This window comes from Podarcis vaucheri (genome assembly GCF_965113315.1).
Source record: "Podarcis vaucheri genome assembly, chromosome: 12".
Classification (NCBI taxonomy): Eukaryota; Metazoa; Chordata; class Lepidosauria; order Squamata; family Lacertidae; genus Podarcis; species Podarcis vaucheri.
The window spans coordinates 17,568,653-17,585,977 of NC_138750.1; the positions used below are offsets into that span (position 1 = coordinate 17,568,653).

Here is a 17,325-nt window from a genome sequence, read left to right on the forward strand (position 1 = left end):
CACGGCGAAGGGCGACGAGTTCCAGATACGAGACGGCTTGCTCTTACGTAAAGGGGCCATCTACGTGCCGGGAGACGAACTTCGCGCCAGGGTACTGCAGCAGCTGCACGACGCACCCACGGCCGGGCACTTTGGCACGGAAAAAACGGTGGAATTAGTCGCAAGGGACTTTTGGTGGCCCAGACTGAGAGGGGAAGTCGCGGACTACGTTGCGAGGTGCGACACCTGCCAGAGGGCCAAACCGGTGCACAAACCACCGGCGGGACTGCTGGAACCGCTGCAAACGCCGTTTGAACCGTGGGAGAGAGTGGCCCTGGACTTTGTTACGGATCTACCCAGCTCGATAGGCAAGACAGCTGTACTAGTGGTGGTGGACTTGTTCACCAAGATGGCACATTTCATTCCGTGTGCGAAGGTGGCCACGGCGGAACAAACCGCCAAACTGTTCATAGATCACGTGTTCAAAGTGCATGGTCTGCCGCGGTCTATCCTGTCCGACCGCGGGCGCCAGTTCGTCTCGAATTTCTGGCAGAAGCTGATGAGTTTTCTAAATGTCAAGGTCGATCTGGCATCAGCAAGACACCCGCAGACCAACGGGCAAGCAGAGAGGGTCAATGCCATCATGCAGCAGTACCTGAGATGCTATGCCAATCAACAACCTGCGACCTGGGTGGATTACCTGCCGCTCGCCGAGTTCGCTTACAACAACACGAAGCACGTGTCCACAGGGGTGACGCCGTTCTTCGCCAACAATGGGAGGAATCCCAGAACCTTCCCGGGACGGGAGAGAGTGGGGGACGGAGAACCACAGACGGCGGACGCGTTCGCGTCAGAGTTGCAGGCGGTACACGATCAACTCAGACGGCAGCTGGAGCTAGCTAAGCACGCCTACAAGGTGCAAGCTGACAAGCACAGGCGGGTTGGCGAAGAGATCCAAGTGGGAGACTGGGTCTGGTTGGCAGCCCACGCAGTGCCGACCAGGTCACTAGCCAAGAAGAAGTTGGGGCACAAGCAAATTGGTCCGTACCAAGTCGAAGCACGGATCAACCCGGTAGCCTTCCGACTGGCGCTGCCGGAGGGTTCCAGAATGCATCCGGTGTTCCACAGGTCGGTGCTCACTCCCTACAAGGCACCTCACAGATTCCAGGAGCCAGGGACGGCACCGAGTCCGTTCCGGGAGCGGACGGAGACGCGAGGGGTGACGCAGCAAGACCCCATCAACGAGGTCACGGAGATTTTGGACTCCAGATGGGGAGAAGAGGGAGTCGAATACCTCCTAGCCAGAGAGGGCACCCGGGCCAGCGCCAATAGCTGGGTGCCAGACTACGCTTTGGAGGAACCCCTGCTCAAGGACGAGTTTCATGCCCTTTTCCCACACAGACCCATGCCAGCGAGCTTCTTCGACGACTGGCTGTTCACGCCCACACTTTCTTCCAGCACGTTCCATGGATTCGACTCGGACGGGGAACCAGCACTGAGCACCCGTTCCCCAGAAGGATCGCCGGCGGGTTCGGCGTCAGACACCTCGTATTGGTGGGACGATCGACCGGAGGAGCAATGGCGCCGGAAGTGGCTGGAGATGCCAGGTCGAGCGACCGACGCAGAGACTGACATGGACGTGTTCGGGGAGAACCTTGGGTTCGAGCACGGCGGTACAGAGATGGAAGCGGAACAGGTCAACGTCGGCGACCGCGAGGGGGAAGACTCGGAGGTCTTCAGTTGGCGGCCACCCACGGGGAGCGAACTGTATCCGGCATTCCCTCCCGTGATGATGGAGCACCCAGCACCCACACCTGAAAGCGGGGAGGGGGGAAGGGGGGGCTTCGAGGGGGGGATGGATGTCAGGGGTTCAGGAGCAGAGACGCAGAGAAGGGAGGAAGCAGAGAGCGAGGGGGAGGAATCCGAAGGGAAAATGAGTGATGATGACGACCCGAGATCTCCAAGCCTAAGCAGTGAGTCAGAGGACTCCCAAAAGGGAGCCCCAGTGAGCAGAGCAAGAGGGGGATCCGGGGGGACACCCCAGGAGGAAGGGAACAGAGGAGATTCAGAGAGCAGCAGCTGGAAGTCGGGACCCACGCTCATAACTGAGGGCGGCAGCAGCTGGAAGTCGGGACCCACGCTCAAGACTGAGAGCAGCAGGGAGGAAGGTAGCCAGGCATCGGGTTCCGGAGGCTGTCAGCAGGAGGGAGGGCACGAGTCAGGGGTGGTCACGCCCTCCTCAGAGAGCGAGGCAACGGTTAAGAGGAAAGTAGAGAGTTGGGCGCGCGCGCCAAGTTCAAATGCAGCGGAAGCTGGAGCAGTAAGCAGCCCGGAGAGTGAGCCAGGTCCTAAAGCCCGCCGCAAGGAGGCAGAAGGATCAGGGGGGTCAGCGTCAGAGGAGAGTAGAAGGGAGGAGGCCCAGGGGGGCAGAAGGACCCAGAGACGTAGGGAGAGGCGAAGGAGGTGGAGCAAGGCTAGGGTATTAAGCTGGTGTGCAAGAGGCGGGGACTCAGACGGGTCTTCGCCGACCTAGGGCAGAAGGTGTAGAGCTGCACGCTGCAGTTCGGAAATGAAACCTGTAACTTAATAAAGACTCTTATAAAGTGAACGCTGGCGGACTTGGTCCTATGTGAGCTGGGACTGGGTGGCAGCTCTGACATCTGCATTTTCCTGAATTTTGTGATTTGGTTTCTCAATCAAAATATGTACAAAACGTATATTTGCCACATATATAAAAATGCATAAATTAGTGAAAATAATATACCAACATTCATTAGGGAAAAATGATTCCAAAAATGCATATTTTAGGAAGAACCGCATCCAAAAATATTGTTAGGAGAACGTGCTCTAAATGACAAACTTTCATCCAGATCTTTTGAAATTTTTTTTTTGAAGTGGTGCAGAAATGCGATTAACTGAATTTAAGATAGGAAAAAGGAGAAACTAAGAGAAGCTGAAGATTTGTTCCTTCTTAGTTAAGACTGACAGGCGACTACAAAGCAGATACAGTGATGGAGATTCGGATTATTCCGAAGGGTTAGCTGGCAAGTATGGAATAAAAAAACCTGCTTACGCAGCATTTAAGTACCATCTGTTGAGCATGAGAATAACTTACCTGGCTTCGCATGTGATTACCAGATACATTTTCAAATACATCCCAAAGGCTGTCTAGGAATTCGACATTGAGATATGATGGGCCGTTCAGCCTAACTTTCCGGAGATCCTCTAGGATTTTTTCATGGTCAACTTGGAGCGTCCGCAGGAAAGGTGTGTCAGTATTTTCTATTAGATTTGCCACGCTGAACTGTGTTTTTGTTCCTTTGTTACAACTCACAGCCCCATAAGATGTAAAGTCTTTTAAAATATCAGGGAGATAAGTCTCCAGAAGGTGCTGCTCATGGAAAATATGGTCTCCTGCTTTCTGAGATGAGATATCGAATCCAATAACGACATCCATAAAACATACTGTTTTAGGGAAACACAAAGATTAAAAAAAAAACACCACAAATTAATTTAAAAAGTAAACCCTGGAAGAAGATAGGTACAGAAGGAGCAGTGCAGAACTGTATTCTAACAAACTTGAACCATTTATCCTTTGAGATTGGTTACTTCTAGGTATCTCAGGTGATATCTAGATAAACATCTGCCTTAAGATTTTTTGATCAGTCTAACATCAGCAGTTCGGAGCGTTTCAGCCCTGTTTTTGAGTTTGTTTAAAATCTAAAACAGCTTATCTCGTATTCCTTTGTAAGTTTTGTTAAACATTTTGTAAAGGCAATACTTTACAAAAGAGTTTTCACAGCCGAGTCCTCAACTCCTTATTACTACTGCTTGGCTTTCTTTAAATAGGGCTATGTCTAAAACTCGTCATTAAGGTTTTCATACCTTTTTTCTAAACTTGGGGAAGCATTTCAGCCCTGTTCTTGAGTTTGTTTAAAATCATTTAAGGTTCATGATTTCTCTATTTCCTTCTGAGGAAACTGAATAGTTCAGTGAAACGAGGCTTGTAGCCGGCATCCCGTTAAGGCTTTGTTCAATTCTAGGTTAATTTTTTTCTTAAACTTTTTGATTTTTGTTATTTAGTTTAATTCTATAGTCGATTACTGCTCATTTCAGGGATTTTCACGGCATTTCATTTGTTTTGTGTAATTTCTTGTTTCCGCGACTGTCTTTTTTCTACTGGTTAAGATTTTTTACTGGCCAAGGAAGAAGTGGATTTATCCATACAGAGGCAAACTTGGAAATTTAATGGATGGATACATTTACTTGGGTTTGCTTGGTTTAAGGGAAGGGCAACCAAAGTTTGAACTGTCAAAGTTCTCAAGGAAATATGGCCTGCCCTCCCCTGACATTATGGGCTGGTTTTTATGAAGGTGCCTGCTGGAAAATACCTTGAGCTGGATGGTCATCCTTAAAATTCCCATTTTAAAATTGTCAACAGATTCTAAATGACAAGAGGAGATATTTGAATTGGAAATGAAAGAGGACTCTGACAGGTGGCATCTTGGACCAATTGGACTGAGCAGATATGAAGTAGTAGGAAAACATCTAGTGAAAGTGAACTATTAGCTTTCCATACACACTGAAGGAAGGAAAAGCATTTATTTTAGAAATAATAATTATTGATTTATCATGGATTGGTAATTTGTTGAGTAATCTCACTTGTAGATATTGTAAATGTTAATATATTGTACGTGCAGGAATTGGCAAGTGGATAGCTGATGGCTGAGGATAATGAGTTAAAAACAAAAAAATGTAATGTAAGGTTAGTTGCAAGGAATGGGATGTGAATTAGAAATAACTAGGAAAATAATGCAGCAACAGGAGGAAACTATGGATACATCAACAGTGGAGTGTGGGAAACCAATTTTTGGAAAAATTGTATTAAATGTGCTTTAATTTGTGGTTGATTTGGGGGGAAAATGGAAAATCAATAAAAGCGGTTTGGCCACAAAAAATAAATAAAAATAAAATTCCACTGGCCAACCATACATACATTGAAATGGACTATATAAAATGATGCTTAGCAAATTTCAGCAACAGAAAAAAGTGATACTTTGAGCTGATGTACATTTGCAGCAGAATCATTGGTGCAACTTTCCCCCCCTGGACCATAACACTGCACAGTGCAAGGGGAGGTACTCTTCCTGGACTATACCTGCAGCTAATCACCCTCACATAAAAATGATTAATGGAGAAGGGTATGTTAGAACCCTTCTAGTTTATGTGTTAATCTTCAATATGCAGCGTGTGGGATAACCAGCCTCATATAATCAACATGCTCAAGTCTAGTTAATGCATGAAGGGGTTAATACTATAAAGTAAACTGTCCTCCTTGGCTTAGCTATACCCACTTCCAGTCACTTTGGGAGAAACTAGGTAATCCCCAGTCTACCTGAGAAGCTCAATGTGTGAAGAGGTTTGAGCTGATTGCTCTGCATGGTGCTCACAAGCCACTTGAACTCCTATACCAATAATTTAGCCACTTTGTAACTAAGCCAAGTTTTACTGCCTGTGCAAGTTTCTGAAGCACATGAATTTGGCTTTGGAGAGTTTGTAAGTAAACCATTTTTTAAAACTTACTTTTCCTATGTTGGGAGAAGAGGGAAACTTTGGAAAGAAACTTTTTAAGGGGACATTTTGCAACTTACTTAGGGCAGACATATTCTAAAGGTCATATATATTTGGTTAGAATATATATATTCTAACCAAAGCCAACACAGGGAAGGTGTTGGGTTGCTTGTTTTTAAATGGAACATTCACATATGAAACCCACACCAGCATTTTGGAGCAGTAAAGTTCAAGGAAAGGTGCCTGATATCTCACTCTGGTGCATGTATAGTAGATGTCCTCTTAGAATATTCAAAATGCTAGAAGTGGAAGTGACTCAAAAGCTCACACTTCCAATATTTTGAATATTCCTTATACAAAATTATTATTTGAATAATAAAATTCAACACATATCTGACGTAAAGTTCCACCTCTCATAACAAATATTTTTAGAATGCTAATGTCAATTAATTTTCACATTAGCGTTCTTACTTAGCAGAAGAACGTTATGGGGGGGGAGAAGTGGATCAAGGTCCTTCTTAGCAGGCAAAGCTGGTCCCATTATTTTGTGGATTATCACCAATGGGCTTCAAGTGCCAAGAATGAAGTAATGAAGGGCCCTCAAGTGTGACAGTAAATAAGGACAAAATAAAAACAAAAAGTAATTTTCTAAGGAGAAGGGAACAAACTCTTGGGGGAATGAATTTACACATGCACAATTCCTTTTTATATTGCATTAGCCATATGCAATGATATTTTTCTAGAAAAAGAGGTGCCGGAACTCACTATGAACACTTCCCTTGATCTCTTATACAGTGGTACCTCGGGTTAAGTACTTAATTCATTCCAGAGGTCTGTACTTAACCTGAAACTGTTCTTAACCTGAAGCACCACTTTAGCTAATGGGGCCTCCTGCTGCCACCACGCCGCTGGAGCATGATTTCTGTTCTCAACCTGAAGCAAAGTTCTTAACCCGAGGTACTATTTCTGGGTTAGCAGAGTCTGTAACCTGAAGCGTATGTAACCTGAAGCGTATGTAACCTGAGGTACCACAGTAACAACAATGGCGCCCACCTAAGAGGGGCCGGAACTGAGTTCCAGTGAGTTCCAGCTGGAAAAAAGTCCTGTCCCTTTATGAAAACATAAATCTATTTTTACATAAATAATGTAAGAAGATCTAAAATGTTGTTTTTGAATGGAGCTTACTTGCTTCACTTTTATCTTGACACACTTCTTTAGTTACGCGAGTTAGAATACTTGGCAGATCTGTGAAATTCGCCACAGAGTATATCCTGTCAGAGTCATCAGTTATCTCCATGAGTTTTGCCCGGTCAACCGTTCCCACTCCAATAGCGTAAATCTCGACACCATCGGCAGCCAGGGCTCTTGCACTGTCAGCAACAGGGTCATCTGAGACTCCATCTGTGATTAGCAGTAACTTGGGCACAACATGTCTAGGTATTCTGCGTCTTGTGGAGTTGAAGAAGGCCTTCACTCCTTTGAGAGCCTCTCCAATGAATGTATTACCACCTTTCATCATTGTAACGCTAATAATTTTTTCTTGAAGTTCTGGTTTGTTCTGATAAGCGCCCAGACCAAATTCTTCTTCATATCGGTCAGCAAATTGGGCCATACCAACTCGCACGTTGTCATTATAATCAATTAAATCAAGCAGGTTTTTCAGGAAGACCTTCATCCTCTCGAAGTCTTTTGGGGGTATACTTCTGGAACCATCAATCAGGAAAACAAGATCAGCTTGGATCTCACATTCTGCAAGGGGGGAAACAATGTAAACCAAGTTTTTTGTATTAGTACTGCAAAAAAAGGTGAAAGCAACAGTCACATGGAATAACTTATTCCATGAAGGTTATCAAGTCCAGTCCACCAAAATCTGTCTATTAAAAAGAGATGTCAGTAGCCACAGTAAGACTTTAAAACCGTACGGTACAACTGCCTTGTCTTGGTTTATGTGAATCCCTTAGGAGTCTTTGGGATAAATGTGCTTTAAATGCATGGGGTATACAAAGTCTTAGAGTGGTGGATTCTATGTTAGTTTTCTTGGCATCTTCTATTATGATTATGATTATTAATAACATGGGATTCCACACCTGTATTCCGCAGCATCACAGTCCTAACCTGCTCTCCCTCTCCTTGCTTCCTATCTGGGTACACAGATATAAGGATAATGCTTGTTCAGCCCCCCAAAAGGGTTGGGGGTTTAGAATGAATCGTGCCACCTTCTGCTGTATACTGAAAACCAAACTGAATATTATTTTCCTCCCTCCCTCCCTCATTTAAGGAACAACAACAGAACCAACCACGACAAGTTTCTAGTCCAAATAGAAAAAGTGAAGGTAAGGGGAGGGGGACCCTTAAACTTTGAAACCTCTGCTGTTTTCCAGCTGAAAACTTGACACATCTCTGAGCTGCTCTTTCAACCTGCATCAAGAAGATGCAGGTAACCTCCATACAATATCTCGTTTGGTGGTCTTCCGTGAGCTTTCTGAGGCAAACCGGCAGACAAAAATAGATCTCTATTGCATTTCAATGGGTCTTGATGAAGATGGCACAGGAAGGCTAGTGGGGAATTATTTCCTAGTTTGGTAAAAGAGGTGTTCTGTGGTTTTACTTTGCATGCATTCAGATGAGTGCTGTGCTCAGTCGTGTTTTCATTATTCTGTGATGGGGTTGCATTTCCTGGGCTTCAAAGGAATCCACAGATTTAGACCTGCCCCCCCCCCACACCATGTACAGTCCTTCTATCAAAGTTGACTGGGAGTAAAAGGTGAGAAAAAGAATATTCGGCATGAAATCTAATGTAGGAAAGTCATGTTTCCTGAAAGTTATTTTAACAGAGTAGAACAGGACATGACTAAACAGTTGAGGTCCTGATGACCAAAGCTCAAGGCTCATGAGCTGCCCTGAAATCTACAGATCATGGGCAGTGTGTACATTTAAAATAATAATAATAATAATAATAATAATAATAATAATAATAATAATAATAATGGCTAAAGGAAGGACTAAAATATAATGTAATTACAAATGGGTGAAGTGAAATTATCACAAGTCCATTATCTTATAACTGATACAACAACCTTTTGAAAGAAAATGGGCAACTGGGGAATTGCCATGGAAAACTTTTCCATTTCCCAAATGTCTCTGGAAACACCAACTTTAACCACGCTACATATATGAGGATAGGCTGTTTCACACCTACTACTGAAAAGCAACAACACGTAAACACAACAAAAGAGTAAGTCTGCACTTTACCTGGCTTTGAATTGTTGCATAGATTATCTGATAATTTCTTGGATATGTTTTGCAGTCCTTCGAATGTGTCCACAAAATACTGGTTTTCTTCTGATCCAGCCATAGTCAAAAGTTCATCAAGTTTGGCTTCTTTTATCCCAATGGCCAAGATAGTAATTTTATCATCCCTGAGTTTTTTAGACACTTCCTCAAGTCTTTCTGTATCGTGGGATTCACCATCGGTTATGACCATAAGAATTTGGGAAACGCCCCTGTGTTTGCGGCTGCCCCGTGCCTCAGTGAAAAGTGCTTTTGAATGTTCAAGAGCCTCAGCAGTGTATGTATTGCCCCCTAAATGTGTGTCACTCCTGATAGCATCAATGACTGCTGATTGTGTACTGTGGTCATCGAGATCAAACAGAATGTGTGGATCATCTGAATATTTGAGGGCTCCGAACTGAACAAGCTCCTTGCCAACATTAGATTTATTCACAATGCTAATCATGAAGTTCTTCATGAGATCATAGTTGTAAGGACCAATGCTGCCAGAACTATCAATTACAAATACTATATCCAAACGCTCTAGCCTTTTGCACTCTGGAAAGCAAATGAGAGAAGATACCATCAATATTCATCAGTCATATTCAAACACCTTGTTACTCTTAGAAATGCAAGTTCATTGCACACGGCAAAGTAAAGAATGCAATATTTCTCATTATTGCAATTATGAATGAGTTCATCGCGATGGTGCCAATGTTATAGTCTATATTTACTCAGAGTGCATGAAGTGTGCAACATTGTGAAATGAGTTGGATGTGTGTGCAAGCAGGTGGGTCTCCTGAGATGGAAAGATGCTCTTGCCAAAACCACCCAGCGAATTTGTGGCAACAAAAAGTCACAATAGGAGCTTCCCAATTTGTAGCACAGTTAGCAACATTGCACTCCAATATCTGCAACTTTAGAAAATTGCTGTGTACATAATAATTCTATCTTTATCCATAAAATATCTGTATTTCTTTACAGACCTATTATAGAGAAGATTCAAGACCCCTATTTAAGAACCATTGAAGTGGTACATGATAGCATTAAGTCTATTTGTAAATTATCATTTCAGTGCAGTAAATGATGCATGGAGGATCCTGGTATGACAAGTGAAGAAACACAATGCAGTTAGAAATGTATTATAGCTGAATCGGTGAAAGCTCAACACAGACATTTTGCAGGATTTGGGCCAGTTTCCTGTATCAAACAGCCTCAGCAGTAAAAGTGAAATACAAGCAATCTACTTTACAAAGTTATGGTCAGGATGAAAAGGGTAAATTGATGTTGTGCTTCATCCAGGACATTAAAAAAAGACAGCATAAGGCAAAACAACTGAAGATGGGAAAATATTGAAAGAGGCACACCTCTCTAGCAAAAAATAAAAGAAAAGAAAGGTAAAGGACCCCTGGACGGTTAAGTCCAGTCAAAAGCAACTATGGGGTTGCGGTGCTCATCTCACTTTCAGGCCAAGGGAGCCGGTGTTTGTCCACAGACAGCTTTCCGGGTCATGTGGCCAGCAGGACTAAACCACTTCTGGCACAACAGGACACCGTGATGGAAACCAGAGCGCACGGAAACGCTGGTACCTACCGTATTTTTCGCTCCATAAGACGCACCGGCCCATAAGACGCACCTAGATTTTTTGGGGGGAAATAAAGGAAAAAATTTTTATTTCCCCCCCAGGTGCGCTGCGCTACACCAGGAGCTTGGGGCGTGCGGAGCTCAGCGCGCCCCAAGCTTCTGCGTGCCGGCAAGGTCTCCGCTAGCGTGGGAGAGCCGGGCGCCTCTCCCAGGGCTAGCGGACCCCTGCACTAATCCAGAAGCTTGGGGCGAGCTGAGGTCAGCGCGCCCCAAGCTTCTGCGTGCCGGCAAGCAGTCCGCTAGCCTTGGGAAAGCCGCGGAGCTCTCCGAGGGTTAGCGGATCGCTGCGCTACACCAGGAGCTTGGGGCGTGCTGAGCTCAGCGCGCCCCAAGCTTCTAGGTGCGTGCAAGCAGTCCGCTGCCGCCCCAAGCCTCGCGGACCCGGCAGGAGGTCCCACCGGGTCCGCGAGGCTTGGGGCGGCAGCGGACTGCTTGCGCGCACCTAGAAGCTTGGGGCGGGCTGAGCTCAGCCCGCCCCAAGCTTCTGCGTGCGCGCAAGCAGTCTGCTGCCGCCCCAAGCCTCGCGGACCCGGCAGGAGGTCCCACCGGGTCCGCGAGGCTTGGGGCGGCAGCGGACTGCTTGCGCGCACCTAGAAGCTTGGGGGGTGCTGAGCTGAGCGTGCCCAAGCTTCTAGGTGCGCGGAAGCAGTCCGCTGCCGCCCCAAGCCTCGCGCACCCGGCAGGAGGTGCCACCGGGTCCGCGAGGCTTGGGGCGGCAGCGGACTGCTTGCGCGCACCTAGAAGCTTGGGGGGTGCTGAGCTGAGCGCGCCCAAGCTTCTAGGTGCGCGGAAGCAGTCCGCTGCCGCCCCAAGCCTCGCGCACCCGGCAGGAGGTCCCACCGGGTCCGCGAGGCTTGGGGCGGCAGCGGACTGCTTGCGCGCACCTAGAAGCTTGGGGCGGGCTGAGCTCAGCCCGCCCCAAGCTTCTGCGTGCGCGCAAGCAGTCCGCTGCCGCCCCAAGCCTCGCGGACCCAGCAGGAGGTCCCACCGGGTCCGCGAGGCTTGGGGCGGCAGCGGACTGCTCGCGCGCACCTAGAAGCTTGGGGGGTGCTGAGCTGAGCTCGCCCCAAGCTTCTGCGTGCGCGCAAGCAGTCCGCTGCCGCCCCAAGCCTCGCGGACCCGGCAGGAGGTCCCACCGGGTCCGCGAGGCTTGGGGCGGCAGCGGACTGCTCGCGCGCACCTAGAAGCTTGGGGGGTGCTGAGCTGAGCGCGCCCCAAGCTTCTAGGTGCGCGCAAGCAGTCCGCTGCCGCCCCAAGCCTCGCGCACCCGGTGGGACCTCCTGCCGGGTGTGCGAGGCTTGCAGACACTCGCCCGAAGCAGGGGGAGCCCTCCCGAGGGCTCCCCGTGTTTCGGGCGACAGGCTGCCGCCTCAAGCCTCGCGCACCCGGTGGGACCTCCTGCCGGGCGCGCGAGGCTTGCAGGCATTCGCCCCATAAGACGCACCCCGATTTCCCCTTCATTTTTGGAGGGGAAAAAGTGCGTCTTATGGTGCGAAAAATACGGTATTTATCTACTTGCACTTTGATGTGCTTTCGAACTGCTAGGTTGGCAGAAACTGGGACAGACCAACGGGAGCTCACCTGGCTGCAGGGATTCGAACCGCTGACCTTCTGATCTGTAAGCCCAAGAGGCTCCGTGGTTTAGACCACAGCGCCACTCACATCCCCTACCTCTCTAGCAGAACTGCCACAGTAATATATGATGGGGGCATAAAGGTAAAGGGACTCCTGACCATTAGGTCCAGTCGTGACCGACTCTGGGGTTGTGGTGATCATCTCGTTTTATTGGCTGAGGGAGCCGGTGTACAGCTTCCGGGTCATGTGGCCAGCATGACAAAGCCACTTCTGGCGAACCAGAGCAGCACACGGAAACACCATTTACCTTCCCGTTTACCTTACCTATTTATCTACTTGCACTATGATGTGCTTTCGAACTGCTAGGTTGGCAGGAGCAGGGACTGAGCAATGGGAGCTCACCCCATCGCGGGGATTCGAACCGCCGACCTTCTGATCGGCAAGTCCTAGGCTCTGTGGTTTAACCCACAGCACCACCCACGTCCCCTGATGGGGGTATAATGAAATGTAATTTGACTTACTGTATATGCCCTAAAACTGAGTCAGTGGCGTAGCGTGGGTTGTCAGCACCCAGGGCAAGGCAAGTAATTTGCGCCCCCTAACCCGTGGATTTGCGCCCCCTAACCCGTGGATTTGCGCCCCCTAAGCCTAACCCCCAGATGTTGTGCCCGGTGCGGCCAGCCCCCCCTGCACCCCCCACGCTACGCCACTGAACTGAGTTTTAGATTATCTTTCTACTGGAAGATAGCATTTGAAGCACTGCCATTTTGCTGTTGCAGAACTCTCTCTCTCTCTCTCTCTCTCTCTCTCTCTCTCTCTCTCTCACACACACACACACACACACACACACACACACTGTGCATATGTACCCAAGACCAACAGAAACAGTACTTACCCTCTTCAGGGTTGCACACACCAAACCTGAGCTCATTCTGTACCTTATTCAAAACATCAAAGTTCTCCACGTAAAACACCCTCTCAGGTTTCCCACTGATCTCTTCGAGCTGAGTTTTATTGGCATTAAAAACACCAACTGAGTAGATTGTGATGCCTTTATCTCTCAGGGCTGTGGCTGGAGTTTTCACCTCATCTTGTGCTTCCCCATCAGTGATCAGGATGAGAACTTTGTGGGCGCCAGGCCGTGCCCCTTTGGCACCCTCAAAATAATTGGAAATAAATGCCAGTGCTTCTCCAGTGAGTGTGTTGGCTCCGATAAGAGACATACTCCCAATAGCATCAATGATATCATTCTTTGTCAAGTACCTATTGAGGGGGAACTTTTCTTCGGCTGTGCCACTGAACTGCACAGCACCAACACACATTTGTTCTGGGCCAATGTTAGATTTTTTCACAAACTCTGCCATGAAGTTCTGCATTTTTGCAAAGTCCTCAGAGTGTATGCTACCAGAGCTGTCCACTAGGAACATGACATCAACCTTCCTCACCTCACAGGCTGTGGAAGGAAAAGCAAGGATTGCTCAGGTTAAGAGAAATACATTTGAATTAGGCCAAATTCATTGCTTATGTGGTTTCAGCAGAAAAGAAACATGTTAAAGCAAGGCAGATCGAGGACATTTTGTTGCTTGAGGTGGAACAGGAAATTGCACCCCCTTTTCCCAAATTGAGTTTATTTTTTAAATTTATTTTACAAATAATAGTAAACTGCTTCACAGCATGCAGTCACGGAAGCAGCCTACAAGTTGCATACCCTGTAGTGTCTAGGAGTTCCAACCAGAAAATAGGTTCTGGAAGCAATAAATGTTCATGAAAATATTGGTGCAAGGACTTGGGTTTGCTTGACAGCATTGACTCGGAAACTACAACTAATCCAGAATGGCAACATGGGAATGGGCCTTTTCTGTAGTGGCTCCCTGTCCTTGCAGAATGCAGCAGCTAGACTGATGACTGGGGGTGGCCACCAAGACCATATAACACCAGTCCTGAAAGACCTACATTGGATCCCAGTACGTTTCTGAGCACAAAGTGTTGGTGCTGACCTTTAAAACCCTAAACGGCTTCAGCCCAGTATACCTGAAGGAGCATCTCCACCCCCATTGTTCATCCCGGACACTGAGGTCCAGCTCCAAGGGCCTTCTGGTGGTTCCCTCACTGCGAGAAGTGAGGTTAAAGGGAACCAGGCAGAGGGCCTTCTCAGTGGTGGCGTCCTGTGGAACGCCCTCCCATCAGATGTCAAGGAAATAAACAACTGTCTGACTTTTAGAAGACATCTGAAGGCAGCCCTGTTTAGGGACGTTTTTAATGTTTGATGTTTTATTCTATTTTTAATACTCTGTTGGGAGCTGCCCAGAGTGGCTGAGGAAACCCAGCCAGATGGGTGGGGTATAAATTAAAAAATATTATTATATTATTATTATTCTGTTTATGGAAAGAATTACCAATGGAATTTCTCTTTACCCTTTTCATTGCATATGTCCCGAACAACAACATTTTTTATTTCTTCCAAGGCTTCAAACTGTTGCACAAAGTAAACCCTTGACGTTGAGCCCGCAATATGAAACAACTCTTCTTTGCTGGCATTTTTCACTCCAATGGCGTAAATGTTGACATTTGCCTGTCTCAGCAGCTGAGCAGCTACCTTCACGTCATCATGTGCTTTCCCATCCGTCAGCACAATGAGATAGCAGGGAACATTGCCGCGACACTGTTGTCTTGCATCCTTAAACAATGGCCGCGTGAAATTTATAGCTGCTCCTGTATTTGTTTGTCGTAGTGCTCTACGTCTGATATGATTCATTTCTTTTTCTAAACTGATGCGGGTGGTGTGCTGACCAAGTCTAATTGGTAAGATAGTATTTTTTGAATACTGAACAACTCCAAATCGAACATTATCAGGTCCTATAGTAAACAGCTTAGTAGCATTCCTCACAAAATTCTTCATCTTCTCGAACTCCTTGACATGAATGCTTGACGAATCATCAAGGAGAAAATAAATATCAGCCCTTTCTGTCTCCATACATCCTACAAGAATATAGAGAGATTTTATGTCAGTAGAGGTCAATTCAACACAGTCTGGGTGGGGACCTGCCGCCCTCCAGTGTTGCTGGACTCCAAGTCCCATAAGCCTCAGTCAACATGGTGAGTGGACAAGGATGATGGGAGTTGTAGTTAGGCAATATTCGGAGAGCCACAAGTTCCCCATCGTCACATTGGACCCGAAAGATAAGCATTGGGCTTGCATGATAGTATTCAAAGCTATGTAGGCAGAGGGCCAAATGCAGACAGAGTTTGTGGTATCAAAAATATGGTAGGCAGAATGTTAAAAAAAATGAAGGCAGAATATATATATATATATTAAAAAAGGAGAAAGGAGAAAACATTTATACAGGTTAGTTTTTCACAGTTCAGTGGTCTTTTCAGAGTCTTGCCAGAGTGGTGCATGCTCTAGTTATCTCCCGCTTGGACTACTGCAATGCGCTCTACGTGGGGCTACCTTTGAAGGTGACCCGGAAACTGCAATTAATCCAGAATGCAGCAGCTAGACTGGTGACTGGGAGTGGCCGCCAGGACCATATAACACCGGTCTTGAAAGACCTACATTGGCTCCCAGTACGTTTCCGAGCACAATTCAAAGTGTTGGTGCTGACCTTTAAAGCCCTAAACGGCCTCGGCCCAGTATACCTGAAGGAGCGCCTCCACCCCCATCGTTCTGCCCGGACACTGAGGTCCAGCACCGAGGGCCTTCTGGCAGTTCCCTCATTGCGAGAAGTGAGGTAACAGGGAACCAGACAGAGGGCCTTCTCAGTAGTGGCATCCACCCTGTGGAACACCCTCCCTTCAGATGTCAAAGAGATAAACAACTACCTGACATTCAGAAGACATCTTAAGGCATCCCTGTTCAGGGAAGTTTTTAATGTGTGACATTTTAGTGTATTTTTGGTCTCTATGGAAGCCGCCCAGAGTGGCTGGGGAAACCCAGCCAGATGGGCGGGGTACAAATAATAAATTATTATTATTATATTATATTTGAAACCTCAAAACAAAGAGCTGAAAGACCAAAGCTAGGACCAGATTGCGTCAATGTCTTTACCTGATTTGAGCTGTTTTTTCATTTCAGGTTGGATATAGAGTCTGTATTTTATTTTGTTGAAGAGTTTCTTGTGAAACGTCGTGTCCTGTCCGGGCAGTTCGGAAAATTGTTTCAGTTTGATAATATTCCGTTCTGGCGGATCTGACACAATCTGAGTCAACTGAGCGGCGTCTGCTCTTTCAACGCCGATGGCAAAGACAGTCACCCCAGACCTGCTAATGAGAGAACCTGCCCCTCTTATATCATCATCCGAGGGCCTGTGGGTGATAATGGTGGCTACCTTCTCTACACTCCTTCTCCTGTCGGCAAAAACACGTTTTGTGGTCATGTTAATTGCAGCACCCAAATGAGATTTCCCTTCTTTAGGGGAAAAGCTCCTAATTTTCTGAAGAATGTCTGTTTTCTTCGTTTCGTCTCCCAGAGAAGTTAATACTTTGGCCTCCGTGCTGTACGTCACAATGCCCATCCTTATGCATGCTTCCTTCACGTCGAGAGAGTTTACTGTGTTCTGCAAGAATTCTCTGATATGTTCAGCGTTCGCCTGTGAAACACCCTCATCCACAATAAATACGACGTCTGCAACTGAGTTTTCATGGCACGTCAGAGCTGGGGGGGGGAATAGCACAGCGTTAGTAACATAGCTGTCAACTTACAGATTTGAAAATAAGGGACCAGCAGCCTCAAAAATAAGGGATCAGCAGCCAAAATAAGGGATTTTCCAGGCACAGGTATGCTAAAACTTCTGAGCCCCTCCAAGCCAAAGGCAGAAAGCCCAGCCAGCAGCCAAATGAAGCCTCAAGCAGTGGTTCCCACAGCGCAGCAACCTGACAAAGGGGATGCAGCAAGGAAAACCACCGTCACCTCTCCGCTGGGAAGCGCTGAGCAAAGGCGGGACCCAAGGCAACACGGCCGATTTGATCGGCACAAGGCATGCAAGCTCCACCTCCCAGTCGTTCTGAGACTCCTTCTTGGGTGAACAACGCAGCCAAGCAACACAGTTGGAGCCTCCCTCCTCCCTGGCCGGTAGGGAGGGGAGCTGCTTCCTTTGAAACCCGGGAAATTTAAGGGACATCATCAATAAGGGACAGCAGCGGGACACGGCGCTAGGATAAGGGAGTTTCTCGCCAAATAAGGGACAGTTGACAGCTATGATTAGTAATCCACCTCCCCACCGCACAGTTTGTTTGCTAAAGTTTCTTAAGTGTACAAAGAATACTCAGCAGTCCTAGGCATTCACC

At 47.1% G+C, this 17,325-nt stretch overlaps 1 protein-coding gene across 1 annotated transcript in view; it reads right to left on the reverse strand.

Moving 5' to 3' along the window:
- The window catches only part of LOC309515294 (collagen alpha-6(VI) chain-like), a 92,768-nt gene that overhangs the window by 51,851 nt on the left and 23,592 nt on the right, over nucleotides 1-17,325 (reverse strand). The window contains exons 5-10 of the mRNA XM_082192956.1: nucleotides 16,088-16,693; nucleotides 14,455-15,018; nucleotides 12,935-13,492; nucleotides 8,803-9,378; nucleotides 6,736-7,299; nucleotides 3,095-3,444 (exon numbers count right to left, since the gene is read on the reverse strand). Coding sequence (XP_082049082.1) covers nucleotides 3,095-3,444; nucleotides 6,736-7,299; nucleotides 8,803-9,378; nucleotides 12,935-13,492; nucleotides 14,455-15,018; nucleotides 16,088-16,693 — 3,218 coding nt within the window. The remainder of the gene's footprint in view (nucleotides 1-3,094; nucleotides 3,445-6,735; nucleotides 7,300-8,802; nucleotides 9,379-12,934; nucleotides 13,493-14,454; nucleotides 15,019-16,087; nucleotides 16,694-17,325) is intronic.